Source organism: Geotrypetes seraphini, chromosome 3, assembly GCF_902459505.1.
Source record: "Geotrypetes seraphini chromosome 3, aGeoSer1.1, whole genome shotgun sequence".
Lineage (NCBI taxonomy): Eukaryota > Metazoa > Chordata > Amphibia > Gymnophiona > Dermophiidae > Geotrypetes > Geotrypetes seraphini.
In genome coordinates this window covers 222,239,509-222,256,225 of record NC_047086.1, presented here as the reverse complement: position 1 = coordinate 222,256,225, position 16,717 = coordinate 222,239,509, and the positions used below count along the sequence as shown (strand labels likewise).

Genomic DNA, 16,717 nt, shown 5'->3' with positions numbered 1-16,717 from the left:
GCTGAGAAAATAGTCCTCCTGGCCCCAAATATGATACTGATTATTTTCCTCTTTCAGGAGAAGAAAAAAGAGAAGAAGTAGTGACGTCCTGTGGAAACTTCTCCCACTTTACTTGGATTCCATCTCTTTGTTTTGGTTTTTTTTTAATTTCTTTTTATTTCTGTACTTGGTGGCAGCAGGGCATCACCTTCTGTGATAACAGAGAGGTAGAAATGCTTTTGTATTCGTGACTTTTTCTTTTTCCTTTAAAACTCTTAAATTACATCTGTTTATCTGCTTCTAGCTCTGAATTTGGTGTCGCATTTCAGACAGGTAAACAAGCACATTCTCCAATATACACACACCTGCATATGCTGACTTTTCCTATTTTTCATGCTCAGTTTAATATTCAGCAGAATCTGACATAAGAGTTCTAGCCAGAGAAAATGTCATTGAGTTAAGAGCATAGCTTTGGATTCCCATAGCAATGGCTTGTATCTTCCTACTTTGTCACTGAAGCCTTGGGTGTTAGGGTTCCCTGTTATTTGTCCCACTCTTCCTCTCCCTGTCACCCTTTGTTTCCTGCTTAAATGGTAAGAAAACATGTTTGCAAATGCTGAGTAGTTTAGAGAATTTGTGTGAATCTTCTGGGCATGACAGGCATGTTGCATTTAGGTCCAGTGATTCATATTTCAAAGAGGCTGTATCATGGAAATAGAGCACTGTTAGTTCTTGAATCATCTTGGGATGAGGGAGGGAAACTAGCTTTTTAGTCTTAGTGGATAACTGTGACACTGGAGACTGCTTTTCTATGTCCTGGCATGGCTTTTCTGTGTCTGTCCTTGGCATGCTTTCATTGATTTATTGCATTACTAAGCCATTGTTCTCTGAAAGGATTGTTGGGTTTTTGGACTCGCTGAGTAGATGGCGGTATTGTTCCCTTTGTTCTCCCTCCTATTCTTTGGACAATTGAGAGACAACTAACATGGGAAATGTTCTTAAAGATTCTTTATGGGGGAAATTCAGCTGCTTTCATCAAGGCACTTGGTAATTAATATCAGTAACTTTGCCTGGGCCTGCAAAGTCCAGAACTCTCTCCAGCTGCTGTGTTTTCCCATTTTAAAACTAATAGAATTAGCTTGAGGAAGTGAAGTTCCATTCTGCTGTTTGACAAAAGTTTGATAGAGATTTGATGTTAGATTTGTTCAAGACCATATTCTTTATCCTTTAATGTTCACTTCTGTGACATTTTCAGGTCAGCATAAGTGCATTAGCTGAACACTGGCATTCAGACTCTTTAGCAAGAAAGGAAGAGAGTGGGTTCAGGAGCAGGGCTGTGGAGTCGGTAGATAAATCCTTCGACTCCCGACTCCTCAGTTTCTGGTACCCACGACTCCAACTCGAGGTACCCAAAATGTCTCCGACGCCATAGCCCTGTTCAGGAGCCACCTGATTAAACTATTCCCCCGAATACTGACCCATATTGGCTTGCTGTCTTACCTATGAGACAAAGGAGGAACTAATACCATTTGTTACTTCCTGATAATCCCCTACAACCACAAACATCAGCTTGGTATTATATGCGTATGTGTGCTTTGAACCCTAGGGGGTAGTTTTAGAACAGAGCTAATATATAAAAGGCTTTCATAAAAAAACAATTACCCAATGGAATTATGGGCATACTTTTCTGCATGTAGGCATGTTCTGGGGCAGAGTTGCAATTTTGTATGTATTGTACATATGAACACTTATGCCCAAAAGTGTCTGTGGCTGCATTCTAGTTATGATTTCTGCAGGTTTATCCCCCTAAAATTTTCTAAAGACACATTGGCACTTGCATCTTTATAAAACAGGCTAAAAATGGATGCCTGTAGGTCCTTCATTCATTGGTGACCTGTTCTAAGATTACCCTTTGTGTATAACTCTGAATCTGATAGTTATTGCCAGGCAGAGATGTGCCTATCCCTCCAGACCCACTATGAAGCATTACATTAATGTTTGTTCTGAGGAAGGATTAAGTGTTGTTCCCTCTATCCCTACCCTAAACTCTTCCTCTGCTTGCTTTAAAAAAAAATAAACTGTGTGCCAAGAATTACAATAAGAAGCTGCAGCAGAGATCTATGTAAAGTCTTACTTAACAAGTTCTAATACAATAATCAATTTATTTTATAGTCCACTTTATAATTAAGGCTGTATTCCAGCATACTGTGAAGACAAAGGACTTTGATTAAAAACCAATTCTACAGATTTACTTTGTAAAATAAAAAAAGTTAACAATAAAATCCTATTTGAATTTGTGGGATAGTATTTTTGGGGGGGCAAGAAAAAAAGTTGATCTTATGTACTGTATATTTCCATTTTTTGAATGTTTAGTTTGAACTGGTACCTAATGGCATTGGCTATCATTCACACTCTGTTTATTCTTTACAGCAGGGGGCTTATGAGCTACTTTTAAAATGACCAAGTCAAAATGATCTACCAAAAATAAAATTAAAACAAAACAAAACAACAAAGCACACTACGCAGAGAAAATATTAATTATCATTTTATATTCTGGGTTTTTTTTCAAAGAGGTCAAGGCAGATGACTATGTAATGTCACCTCAGTAACAACTATACAAATATACCCCCTCCCTTTTTACTAAACTGTGATAGCAGTTTTTAGGCCAGGGAGCTGCGCTGAATGCCCCGTGCTGCTCTTGATGCTCATAGGCTCCCTGCGCTAACGGTTTAGTAAAAGGGGGCCATAGTGCAAAATATAGACAGCAGATATAAATTCTCAAAACTGACACATTTTGATCACTAAATTTGAAAATAAAATCATTTTTCCTACCTTTGTTGTCTGGTGATTTCATGAGTCTCTGGTTGCACTTTCTTCTTCTGACTGTGCATCCAATATTTCTTCCCTTTCAGCCTACTGTATGCTTCCTCTCCTCCAGACCTCATTCCCTCCCTCAACTTTTTCTTCCTCTCTCCCTGTCCCCCTTTCTTTCCTTTCTTTCTTTGTCTCTCTGCCTGCCCCCTTTTTTTCTTTCTGTCCCCCCTTTCTTTCCATTTCTGTTCTTTCTTTCTGTCTTCCTTTTCTTTTTTCTTTGTTTCCCTTCTTTCTTTCTCTTCTTTCTTTGTTTCCCTTCTTTTTGTCTCCCTGTCCCCCCCCTAAGCCACTGCTGCCGCCATCGGGGAACAGGCCCCCAAACCAATGCCACCCCAAGCTCTACCTGCTTCCCGACACAGAAGCGTCGGGCTAACTAGCTTTCCTCTTCCCTTTGTCAATTCTGATGTCGGAGAGGAAGTTCCGGGCCAATCAGGCAGCGATTTGATTTGGGGAGAGGAAGGCTGGTCGGCCTGGAGCTTCTGCATCCTGTCCATGGCGTTGGGATGCAAGTAGAACGCGAAGGCAATACGAGTCTATCACGGAGCCCGGAATGGGTTCCGTGATCGACTTGCGTTTCGCGATCTACTGGTCGATCACGATTGACCTCTTGGGCACTCCTGCTTTACAGCATCCAGTTGTCTGTGTTGCATTGTAGTTGGACCTTCTGTTTGATATATATAAAGCCCAACTGTTAAACACAAACATTTGTTCCAGATATACAGTGCTCAGACTTGGTGATTGAAGGTATGCAAGTGCCTTCAACACAAATCACATTCCAGTGCAATAGGTGAGACATTCTACGGTAATCTAGACAGTAGGGTTATTTCCCTTTAGCCGCAGCATACAGAAGAAATCCACTCCGGATTTTTCACTCTGCCTCTATAGTACTTCACTGGACTCTATAGCTCCCCCTTCAGGGCAAGATTCTCAAAAGTTTAACGCCATCGCTAAACTGTTTTCTGGCAGTTTTGCCTGTACGCAGTTTAGCTGCGGATTATCAAAATGGATTATCTGTCTTTAGCGAGGCTTCTAGCAGTCTCCGACACTGACGTGCAAATGGGCTGCTCAATATTGAAATGAGCTCTCTGGTGGATTTTTAAAAAATGTCGAGTAGCATCGGCTTTTGGCGGAAAAAAAAAAAGCAAGTGGTTCGGGATGCCAGTGAGTGTCAGAGACTGCTAGAAAGCCCTGGTTTTGTGATGCAGCAGGAGAGATGCCCATTTGCTGCATCACAACACCCCTTCCCTAAAATCCTGGCCAAGATGCCCAATCTCTCCTGCTGCAATAAATTTAAAAAAATATCCTGCTCTGACCCAACTGCCCCCCACCCGGCAGCAGGAGAGATGCTCACTTCTACACTTTACCTGACCTGACCGCCCCCTCCCCCCCCCCCCACACCCAGCAGCAGGAGAGATGCCCACTCTCTGCTGCACTAAATTTAAAAAATCTAGCTACGACCTGACCCGAACAGGCTCCCTCCCCTGGCAGCAGGAGAGATGGGTGCAGCATATTCTCACGAATGGGTGATGTCACTGACAGAGCCCCGGTACAGACCACTTTAAAAGTGCATCACCACTTTGTTAAAAAGTTCGCGATAGCCCAAATTGTGCATGCACGAGTGCCTTCCCGCCCGACGTAGGGCGCACTGTCCCTCAGTTTCTTATTTTCCGCAGAGCTAAGAAGTCGCTCATCAATGGCTGTTGATATTTTTTCGCTGCCTTCCCACTCACGCAGCTTAGTTTCTGACTTTTCAGTCAGTATTTGTGTTTTCTTTTATTTTCTTTCTTTTATCTAGTTAAAAAAAATATATATATTTTTTTGCTTTCACAGGTTTGGCCTGGCAGGGCCTGTTCCACTCCCCCATCCTCAACCTTCGATTTTTGCCAAGGCCATTTTTCCCTCAAGGTCCCATCCTCAAACAGGTTTTAAGAAGTGCGGATGTTGTACTCGCCCTATTTCCATCACAGATCTGAATCGCTGGTGTCTCCAGTGTCTGGGGGCCAGAGCTCCTCCCTCCAGAAGTGGACTCTTAAAAATCGTCAGCTTCAGCAATGTCTCCTCTTCGGTCTCGTTATGGAGGGTGATTCGATATTAGTACTGGTGTTGGGGTCCACACCGAAATCGACGCAACATCTGACATCGATGGAATCAGCTTCGGTGTCACATTTACTGGGTAAGTCGGCTAAGAAGCCTTCCCCCATCCCTTCGGATCCTCAGGTCACTTCAGCAGTGAGCCAAGTCCTGCAGACCTCGAGGAGACCCAAAAAGCACTCTGCTCCGATTGAGGTGAGTGCCTCGACATCGGCCTCATCGCTGGAGTGCAGAGCCGCACCGAAGGTACCGGCAAAAAAGCCAGCAGTACCAGTGCATTCTCTCAAACAGCAAATTAATGAATTGCTGCAGCAGGAGTTACAGGAGCAGTTACAACTCTTACTCCCTGTCATGGCGACGCTGGCTCCGCCAGTGCCAGTACCAGTCAGGTCTGAGTCCTCGGTATCGGCACAAGCATTTCAAAAATCTTCATCGGTGCTGCCTCATTTGGTTAAAGAATCGGTGTTGGAGACAGCTTGGCACCACTCTTCTTCACAAACATCTCACGAGACGGTGTCGGTTAAATCGGGTAAGGCCTTGAAGAAGATAAAACATCTTGAATCATCGATACCCAGTGCTCGGCACCGCTTTCCACCAACACGAGATTCTGATCTCGGGGGGAATTCTGAGGAGCCTCTTCTTTTTGATGATGAAATCTCTTCAGATGATGATTCTCAATTACCATCTTCTCAAGACCCTATTCAAAAAAACAGAAGAGTCTTTTTCTAAATTTTTGAAAGACATGGCTGAAACTTTCGATACCCCTGGAAGCTGACTCTAAAAAATCTAAGCAATTTTTGGATACATTAGATTATGAGCAGCCTCCTAAGGAGTTTTTGAGGCTCCCCCTTCATGACATCTTGCGGGAGACCTTTTACAAAAATTTAGTAACTCCTTTGTCCATCCCTGTGGCTCCTTGCAAACTCGATTTGCTCTATAGGGTAGTTCCCATACCAGGATTTGACAAGACTCAGTTGCCCCATGAATCTCTCTTGGTGGAGTTAACCCTTAAAAAAAAATCTGCAGGGGCCAGTGTATATGCTTCCGTACCTCCTGGCAGAGAGGGTAAGGCAATGGACCGTTTTGGCAAGCGACTGTATCAAAATGCCATGCTTGCCAACTGGTCCGGCAACTATGCTTTTCATTTTTCATTCTACTTAAAGCACTTAGTTAACCAAGTTTCTGCTTTTCAAAAATACTTACCTGACCGCAAATTGCCTGCATTTCAGCATTATATCTCTGACTTGCTCCAGCTGCGTAAATATAAGGTCCGCACTATAGATGATACTTTTGAGCTAACCTCACATGCTGCGGCTATGTCTGTAGCTATATGGCGCTTGGCCTGGCTTAGGGTATCGGAGCTTGATGTAAACCATCAAGATCGGCTCGCTAATGCTCCTTATTTGGGCGATGAACTTTTTGGAGCTTCTTTAGACACAACTACCCAAAAGTTTATCGGCTCATGAAACCAGGTGGGATACTTTGGTGAAAACCAAGAAGAAACCTCTTCTTGCTCGCCCTTTTAGGCAGCAGTCTTCATATCGTCGCTTTACTGCAAAGCCTATGCCTCCACCTCAGTCTCAATCTAGGAGGCAGAGGCAACAACAGCAACAACCACGTCAACAACAAAAATCAGGCTGCACCACCTAAATCTACTCAACCTTTTTGACCTGTTTTTCAGGAGTAGAGTCACTATCACCATTTCACAAACTTTGCCTCAGCCCATCGGAGGTCATCTTCAGTTCTTCATCAATCGTTGGGAACTCATCACATCGGACCTTTGGGTCCTCAACATCATTCGTCAGGGTTACTCTCTCAATTTTCACTCTACCCCCAGACAACCCTCCAAAAGAATCTTTTATGCCCTTCTGCAGGAGGTTCAATCCCTGCTCCTCCTGAATGCCATCGAGGAAGTTCCCCTCTCTCAGCAGAAGCTGGGATTCTATTCTCGTTACTTCTTAGTCCCCAAGAAGACCGGAGGACTGAGACTCATCCTAGATCTCAGAGCTCTCAACAAATTTCTAGTCAAGGAGAAATTCAGGATGCTATCCCTCGCCCTGCTTTATCCTCTCCTCAATCAGAATGACTGGCTATGCTCCCTGGATCTCAAAGAAACCTATACACATATCCCAATTCATCCGGCTTCCAGAGGGTACCTTTGCTTCCAAATCAATCACAGTCATTACCAGTACAAAGTACTTCCCTTCAGCCTGGCATCTTCTCCCAGAGTCTTCACGAAGCACTTGATTGTAGTGGTCGCATCTCTCCAATCACACAGCTTTCAAATCTTTCCTTACCTGGTTGACTGGTTGATCAAGGCTGTATCTTAGGAAGTGGTCCAGGCAACATCGCAGACCATTTCTTTTCTTCAGGCTTTAGGATTCGAAGTCAAACTTCCCCAAATCACATCTCATTCCGACTCAACGTCTACAGTTTATTGGGGCAATCCTGGACACCACTCTCATGAGAGCGTTTCTTCCTCCAGATCGCCTTTTCAAACCACATGGCTTCAACGGTACATGTCGCACCACTGGTAAGATTACATCTTCGCACTCCTCAGTGGACCCTTGCTTCCCAGTGGTCTGAAGCGACAGATCTTCTCTCACAACATATATCTGTGACATCATCTCTTCTGCAGTTGCTTCAATGGTGGATGACCTCTTCCAATCTCTCCAAAGGTCATCTTTTTCATTTGCCCCCTCATTACAAGTTCATCATGACGGACGCATCCCCTTATGCTTGGGAGACTCATATGGACGATCTTCAGACTCTAGGTCTTTGGACCACCAGGAACAGAAATTTCACATCAATTTCCTGGAACTTAGCGCAATGTTTTATGCCCTCAAGGCTTTTCATCATCTTCTCTCCCCTCAAGTCCTCCTCCTTTGCACCGACAATCAAGTAGCAATGTACTACATCAGGGGTAGGAAATTCCGGTCCTCAAGAGTTGGAGCCAGGTCAAGTGTTCAGGATATCCACAATGAATATGTATGAGAGGATTTGCATGCACTGCCTTCTTGAGATGCAAATCTATCTCATGCATATTTATTGTGGATATCCTGAAGATCTGACCTGGCTCTGGCTCTCGAGGACTGGAATTGCCTACCACTGTACTGCATAAACAAGCAAGGAGGCACGGACTCTCTCCTGTTGTGTCAGGAGGCCCCCCCAAAAATCTGGATTTGGGTGACAGCTTGCAATTTATTCTTGAAAGCTGTCTACATTCAAGGGGAGAAGAATTCCCTGGCAGACAACCTCAGCAGAATTCTTCAGCCTCATAAGTGGACTCTCCACTCTGCAAGTCTCCAGTTCATCTTTGCTCAGTGGGGTACTCCACAAGTGGACTTGTTTGTGGCCCCTCACAATCACCAGTTGCCCCAGTTTTGTTCCAGACTTTAGTCTCCTCTCCGTCTGGCAGCAGATGCTTTTCTCCTGGATTGGATGGGCCTGTTTTTATATGCATTCCTTCCACTTCCTCTCATGTTGAGAACTTTGTTCAAACTCAAGAGAGAAGCGGCCACCATGATTTTCATTGCTCCAGGGTGGCCCAGGCAACATTGGTTCTTCCTTCTCCTTCAACTCAGCTCCAGGAAACCCATCCTTCCAGTATTTCCTACTCACTCAGAATCAGGAATCGCTGCTTCATCCCAACCTGCAATCTCTACACTTGACAGCTTGGTTTCTCACGGGCTGAATCCATCTCTCTTACGTCTTTCTCATCCTGTTCGTCACATTCTGGATGCATCCAGGAAACCAGCCACTCAGAAATGTTACCAACAAAAGTGAACTAGGTTTTCTTCCTGGTGTTTTCTTCATCATCACGATCCAACATCCTCGGCAGTGGAATTGGTGTTGGATTATCTTCTTCATCTGTCTGACTGTGGTCTCAAGTCTACATCTATAAGAGTCCATCTCATTGCTATTACAGCTTTTCACATGACTGCTCATCCTTTGGTCTCCAGGTTTATGAAAGGATTTGAATTTCCACAGCTCATCTCAAGTTTCTTACCTGGAAAGTGACCTTCCTTATTGCTCTCACCTATGCCAGGAGGGGCAGTGAGTTACCAGCATTAGTAGCAGATCCACCCTTCACAGTTTTTCATCATGACAAGGTGGTTCTGTGTATACATCCAAAGTTTCTTCCAAAGGTTGTCACTGAATTTCATCTCAGTCAATTGTTCTACCAGTGGGTTTTTTTTTAAACCTCATTCTCATGCTGGAGAAATTGCCTTGCATACTTTGGACTTTAAGCGAGCTTTGGCCTACTACATTGACCCCACAGCGAACATCTCCCCAACTTTTCATTTCTTTTGATCCAAACAAGTTGGGGCATCCTGTATCCAAGAGAATGATTTCCAACTGGCTGGCTGCCTGCATCTCGTTCTGCTATGCTCAGACCGAACTGGCACTGGAGAGTCATGTCGCAGCTCACAAAGTTAGAGCTATGGCAGCTTCTGTTGCTTTCCTTAGATCTACGCCCATTGAGGAAATCTGTAAAGCTGCCACCTGATCCTCAGTTCATACATTCACTTCTCACTACTGTGAGAAGTGCCCATGCCATCTTTCTCCAGATGGCATGGGCACTTCGGCCAATCTGCATTACAAAATTTATTTTCTTAGGCCAACACTCCCACCATCCTATCTCTGTTAGCTTGGAGGTCACCCATTCATGAAAATATGCTGCCTGCTTGTCCTGGGATAAAGCACAGTTACTTACTGTAACAGGTGTTATCCAGGGACAGCAGGCAGATATTCGCACATCCCATCCACCTCGGCTTCTTAGGGCGCATGGTCCCTCAGTTAAGATAAGCCAGCTATGTCAGGCAGGAAGGCATTCGCACATGCGCGGTTCGGGCTATCGCAGACTTTCTAATCACTTAGAGTGACAATGCACAGGAGCTCCATCGGTGACATCACCCATTCGTGAGACTATCTGCCTGCTGTCCCTGCATAACACCTGTTATGGTAAGTAACTGTGCTTTCTCGCTTCGGAGCAGTTTGTCTCTCCGGAGGGTGCTCTGTAAATTGCTCCTATTTCCATCAAGGCACATTCTATCAGAAGTGTGGTTTCTTTGTGGGCCGAAGCAAGAGCCTTCTCCTTTGAAATTTGCAGAGTGGCAATTTGGTTGTCTTTTCACATGTTTGCTAAGTTGAACTGAGTGGATATGGTGGCAAGACAGGACTCTGTCTTATGGGTTGGCATAGCAAGCCCACCCTAGCTTTTTTGGGGACAGCTTTTGCATGTCTCTACTGACTAGAATGTATTACCTATTACACTGGAAAAGGAGATTATGTACTTACTGTAATAAGCTCTTTTCCAGTAGATAAGTGAGATATTTTAGACTCCTGCCCTGACTTTACTTGATTAGTTTCAAGTCTGTTTATGCTTTTCCAAGCTGATTCTTGGATGTCTGTCAGCCCTTGGGGGATGGGAAGAACTTGTATATATGTTTCCATTTATTGGGGAGTAATTTCTGAACTCCTTTGAAGCCTATGCTGGCAGCTATTGGTACTGTTTCGTTCATGTTTGAGCCTATTACTACAGATGCCTCTACTTCCTGTGTAGTGGGTGTCTGTATGTGCTTGGGTATTAACTGAAGGTGGAGGTACACTTCTCTCTCTATCCATGGGGGTTAGGGGCAGAGCCAGCCTGTGAATATTAAAAAACCGCAAATAATATTTGGACCGGTTCTGCCCCTATCCCTTACTTCCCCTGGGTATTTTAAACCTTGTGAGCCCCCCTTTAAGCCTTACCTGGTGGTCTAACTATTTTTGGAGGGCAGGAGCTATCTTCCCACGCTCCTGCCCTGTACAGATTGCTCATAGGAAATGGCTGCCTTGAGCTCCCATCGTAGTCTCGAGAAACTACGGGAGCTCAAGGCAGCCATTTCCTATGAGCGATCTGCACAGGGCAGGAATGTGGGAAGATCGCTCCTGCCCTGAAAACCCGCTAGACACCAGGTAAGGCTTAAGGGAGGGCTTAAAATAGCCCGAAAACTTAAAATGGGGTTTTTTGTTTTAAAATCGTGAATAACAGAATCTGCAGATTTGGAGGGGAAAGTGTAACGAGTCCAGCGAAGTATAACCGAGGCAGAGTAAAAAATCAAGAGTGGATTCCTTCTGCAGCATTTGGCTAAATGGAAATAACCCTACTGTCTAGAATGTCTCACCCCAGTAAGCTCTTTTCCAGTAGATAAGTTAATAATCACCTTTGCAGGAGATCCTAGAGTTCTAGTACATCTGTCTGAAAAATGAGATTTTTGAAATAACTAAATTATTGGGTAGATTGTAGGGTGGTGCTGTCTTAAGTATATTAGTGTTTGCTGTAGTACTCTGCTGATTTCTCAAAGAATTTTTCCTGTGGCTCATTGAGGTCTTTCTGTAAATTAAGTCTTTATAGTAGTTCTTATTACTGTACTTTTTTTGTAGCTGTGACCCATGAACACAAATATTGTCACCCCCCCCCCCTCTCCTGCAGAATAATAAACATAAAAAGAAACCACCCAGCTGTGATCCCAAGTGCAAGTTTGTGACACGATGTAGGTCCACAATTTGGGACATTCTGTTCTACTGCCTCTATTGTATTTTGGAATGCTTATCTACCAATTAAGACATGTTGCTAGCTGGAGAGGCAGTCTCATCTGAGGCTGGGCCAAGAATGGTTGACCAAGAGCTGCCTGCCTGCTTCCCTCTCACCGCCACCCTCCCCAAAAATATACATACAGAGAAAACTGGGAGGTAAAAAGTAATGTTCCCTCTAATTTTTTTTTCTTTTTTTCAGGGTTTGTATATTGTGTGATGGTACTTTTATGTATATTTGCAAGCTAGCTAGTGTCGGCAAGGAACATGCTGCTGTTGCCATCATCTTGCTAAAGAGGAGAAACCCATCTAGCTACAAGAATTGGTTACAGAGATAAAGAAGAATGCCTTAACTGTTAACAGTTACTTAGAAACACTTATTAAATACATACTAATAAAATCACAAGCAACCACAGTGAGAGAATCTAAGACAGGTATAAATTAGACACCCTGATGAAGGATGGGGCAGAATTCTATTGCTCTAGGAAATTCAAGCTCTGTTATCACTGGGACTATACAGGCTATATTCTGGAGGTTGAGTGGGGGTCATAAGGGTGGGGAAAACTGGTGCCCTGAAGAGTCAAAAGGTACCAGATGGCCTCTCAACCCTCAAAAGCTTCTCCGAGCACCAATTTAAACAGTCTATTAGAAGGCTATGCCTTCTTCAAAGAACTGACCTCCCCAAAGACGCAAACTTGTAGTAACAAAATGGTGACACATTTGGGCATCTATAGTAGAGTGTGGCAGTAAACTATGAATTTTATTGTAATTATGCAAATGTCAATTTGAAGTATAAAAGCAGATTTAGATAGATGCCCTTGGAGAGAAAGCTGTTAAAAACCTAATGTGGCACAGAAGTTATATTTATTCCAATGTAGAAAAAAAAAAAAATCAGTCAGTGGTCTCAAACTCATGGCCTGGGGGCTACATGCAGCCCGCCAGGTACTATTTTGAGGCCCTCGATATGTTTATCATAATTGCAAAAGTAAAATAAAAGTTTCTTGATCATATGTTCTATTCTATTATATGATCAGAATTCTATTGTTTAACGGTTCCTCCCTTCTGCATCTATCCATATCTCCCCTATTTTTTTCAGCCTTTCAAAGTCCTTTAGATCATTGTAGTCTTATTAGAATGTTTATTTTCTTATTTTTTTTTCTTGTCTATCTCTATTTTATTTCTTCATTACTCTACTAATTGTCATATTTCCAGGTACTTTAGTTAGATTGTGAGCCTTCGGGACAGTAAGGGAATTTCTAAGTACCTATTTTACTTATAATTTTAATGCACCCTATTGTATATTTTCTGTAAACTGCTTAGAATCCTAACGGAGTTTAGTGATATATAAGTGTGCTGCAGCTCGACCGTTTGTGGAACTCTGGCCTAGAGGAATGAAGTGGCCTGGTGGTTAAGATCTACAGCTTCACATGCCCTGATGTTGGGGGTTCAAACTCCATGTTGCTCCTTGTGACCCTGGGCAAGTCACTCAGTCTTCCATTGCCTCAGGTACATTAGATAGATTGGGAGTCCTCTGGGACAGCTAGGGAAAATGCTTGAGTACCTGACCATAAACCACTTCCATAACCTTGATAGACAATATATAAATACCTAATAAAAAAATTAATTAGGGCTACAGCTGGCTCAATCTACTGCTTTGAGGATTAGTCAGGCCCAGTCCAGTGTTGTAGAGTCCTATGAGCCTTAAGTAGATATGCTTTTAGCATTCTAGAATAAAAAATGTCAATGACTTCCTACAAATAAAATGTTTGCTCCAAGTAGCTAAGACTAAGTTTAAAGTGTGTCTGGCATAAGGGCTGTAAATCAGAGATCAGATCTGCATTAGAGACCTCCAGATAACAGATAGTAGGAAGATGGGATAGTCTGGAGAAGACGTGCCTGAAGTTAACACATGGGAATATAGCTACTTTGTATTAAAATGATGAATTTGATGGCTTTGAATTGAATGCTGATTAACAGCTAATAATGGAGGACAGGCCTGAAGATGACACAGTTACGTCCTATTCAATGTATGGTGGCTGTTCCACAGAATTTTCCTAACGATTAAAAAGAGCTGCTTCAGCTTATGAAGAAACTGAATGACAGAAGCCTAATTTGCATATGCCTTGAGAAATGAGGAATCTTAGGAACTCACCCTGAACTTAAAGTATGGCAAGAATTAGTGCTACCGCTGGCTGAACCCATTGCTTTGAGGAAGGGCAGGTGTGATGATGTAAAATGCTAACTGTGAAAAGTATATATGCTTTCTGCAATATAAAAAAAAAATGATAAACTGTCAATGACTTCCTATAAATAGACCAAATGTTTACTCCAAGTAATTAAAAATCAGAGCTTAAAGTGCCTCAAAGAAGGGCTACAGCTGGCTCAACCCACTGCTTTGAGGATTAGCCAAGCCAGGTCTGGCACAGTGTTGTGGAGTCCTAAGAGCCTTAAGCAGATATGCTTTGAGCATTCTAGAAAAATGATGATAAAAAGTCAATGACTTATAAATAGGCTGAATGTTTGTACCAAGTAACTTTATCCTATTAACTTTTCATTCTTATGGCTTCTCTTAAGCACTTTATAGATTTCTGTGCTGAATCTTATACTCTACTACACACCATAGCACTTTTTCTTTTCGGCCTATTTTGGCACATTTTTTCTTCTTATGTCTCTTGTCGATGTTTCAAGCCTCTCTATATAGCTTGATCACACTTGGCTTACTTGTTTTATCCTGCAGTTGAGTATAGACACTAATATGCATGCTCCAGATTGGCATCACTGGAAGGGCAGTCTTGTGTGTGGTGCTGGCAGTCTTAACGCTTCTAAAGCTTAAAGTGACAGTACCTTCTGGGCTGAAGTGATAGCCACAAGGAAGACCGTCTTAATTGTGAGATCCATCAAACACACCTGCTCCAAAGGACAGAGAAACTCCAATTTGTGACCATAGCAGAGGACCTCCAAAACTCAGCGGTTGGAGGTGATGGTCTCCCATTCTGCCAGAAAAGCAAATAATCTTCCCCCAATGCATGTATGAGATGGCGGCCTGACGTCAGAACTGTTTCTTGGCGGAAGCTGCCGGCCATCTTGTTGCTGACTGCTGATTGTTAGTCCCGCTGAAGCGTGGTCTGGCAGACAAAGGGGACTGCTGTCCTGAGGAAAACGTGGAGTACAGATTAGAATGCCGACAGGGACAAAAATTAGAATGCCCTGAACTCCTGAAAGGGCGGTACCAGCTCCCAGGCAACGTCTTGGGTTTACGATCTTGAACACTGGCCATAAGGTTATCCAGACCCAGGCCAAACAGAAGCTTGCCTTTAAAGGGCAACCTGCTCAGTGTGGTCTTAGAAGAAGAATCACCAGACCACTGATGGATCCAGAGCATCCTTCGAGCTTAGCAAATACTTTCAAAATGTCACACAAGGCCATGTAATCCACTCCAGAGATGAGAAAATCCAAATCACACAGCACCACATTGTCAGATCAAGGAGCAGCTTGGAATGACATGACTGAGCAACAAAGGATGACACCGTCACTGCTTTGACATCAGCCACAGCCAAGTCAAACAGACGTTTAAGGATGAAATCCACGCATCGGTCCTGAACATCCTTCAGGACTACCCCTCCATCTTTGGGAAGAGATGTGCGCTTGGTGACCTGTGCCCCCATCAGAGAAACAAGTGCTTGTTAAAACCATCTGCCATGGGATAAAGACTCAAACTACCAACATGGATCAATTTATAAATTATCCAACCCACACTTCAATGTGTACAAATTAGCCAGATGGGGGTCTAGGATAACTTGTACTACCTTTATTATAATTTTTCTTTTGCACCTAGAGTACTTTAAATTGTGAATGGTTTAATTTATTAACCCACTTATTTTTAACATGTAAACAGTAACCTAATTTAAAGATAGAACTCATCCCCAGACTCTATGATGAGGTTGAAGTACCATAAATATGCACAATTCTCAGTAAAGAGACCTCTTATAACCTAGATGTTATTTCAAGTCTTCATTCTGAAAGCATATGATATAATCATCTACTTCAAAACCTCCTTCCTACCCATAAATTTATTTCTTTATAAATTTATTAAAATATTTATTGATTGAAATGATTAAAAATCCAACTAACTGAATGGGGAGTACAATTTTGAAGTTATTAAACTTCATCAATATGTTTGATATTCTGAATATATACTTTATACAAGAGCAACAACACTTATCTTAGTGGCTTTCCAGCCAGAGCCAACGTTGGGGAGATCATGAACTCAATTCAGAGTGGCAATCCGAATTCGTTGTAGTTACTTTACTGTTGGAATATCTGGAATGTGCAGAAGGTCTACATGAACATTCATGGAGGCTAAGCGACTTTGCTCGTTTTAATTGAGGGAGCTCTCAATGATTTTAGTTTAGTCCAGTTATTTTACCGATTGAAGGTTTATATAGTTAAATAAATATAGAGTTAGTCATTTAAGTAAGAGTTTTTAAATTGATTTGCGTCGAGTTAATGGTTATTGCCATACATTTTTTGTAGGTGTGAACTATGTGTTTTAATTATATCTTTTTTTCCATAGTGGCACAACAGCAACATTGTCCCCCGAAGAAGGCTTTTCATTAGCTGAAACGCTCTGAATTGAGTGTGAGCATCACATGAGCAGACTGATGGGCACGATGGACCACTGGTCTGACCCAGCAACAGCAATTCTTATGTTCTTACTTGCAATCCACAGTTTTACTTTACTTATAAATTAGGAAAAATCCAAGATGGCCAGTGCGGGTGCTGATTTTGAAGAAAAATCGCCTGGGAAAAGTACAGGAACCATCAGAAAATGGCAATTTTGGGATTTTAGAGGTGGGGAGGGGTAGGGCATGCAAGGGAAACCACCCAAAAACCCCTTTTGAAGCCCCCCCCCAAAAAAAAAAATCACTAATTCAAGCTGTCAGCCTTTTACTCACTGTTACATTTGCTGTCTGATAGAAACTGCAGGCAAAGCTGAACACAGCATACAGGGAGATCCTTAGCCTCAGGGAATTGGAAATCTGGATTTCAAGTTTTCTGACTGCCCCACCGATCTGACCACCATGGCTGGAGACCTCTGCCACCCTTGGATACCTGTCGGAGGGATGTAATCTGGCTCTGATCCCGGTCACGCCTCCACAGAACCACCCAGCCTGCGCTACACCTTCTAGCAGAC

The 16,717-nt window shown here is 42.9% G+C and overlaps 1 protein-coding gene across 1 annotated transcript in view; it reads left to right on the top strand.

Moving 5' to 3' along the window:
- TMBIM6 (transmembrane BAX inhibitor motif containing 6) overlaps window positions 1–2,276 on the top strand; it is a 38,680-nt gene extending 36,404 nt beyond the window's left edge. The window contains exon 10 of the mRNA XM_033938089.1: window positions 58–2,276. Coding sequence (XP_033793980.1) covers window positions 58–81 — 24 coding nt within the window. The 3' untranslated portion in view covers window positions 82–2,276. The remainder of the gene's footprint in view (window positions 1–57) is intronic.
- Window positions 2,277–16,717: the final 14,441 nt, after the last annotated feature.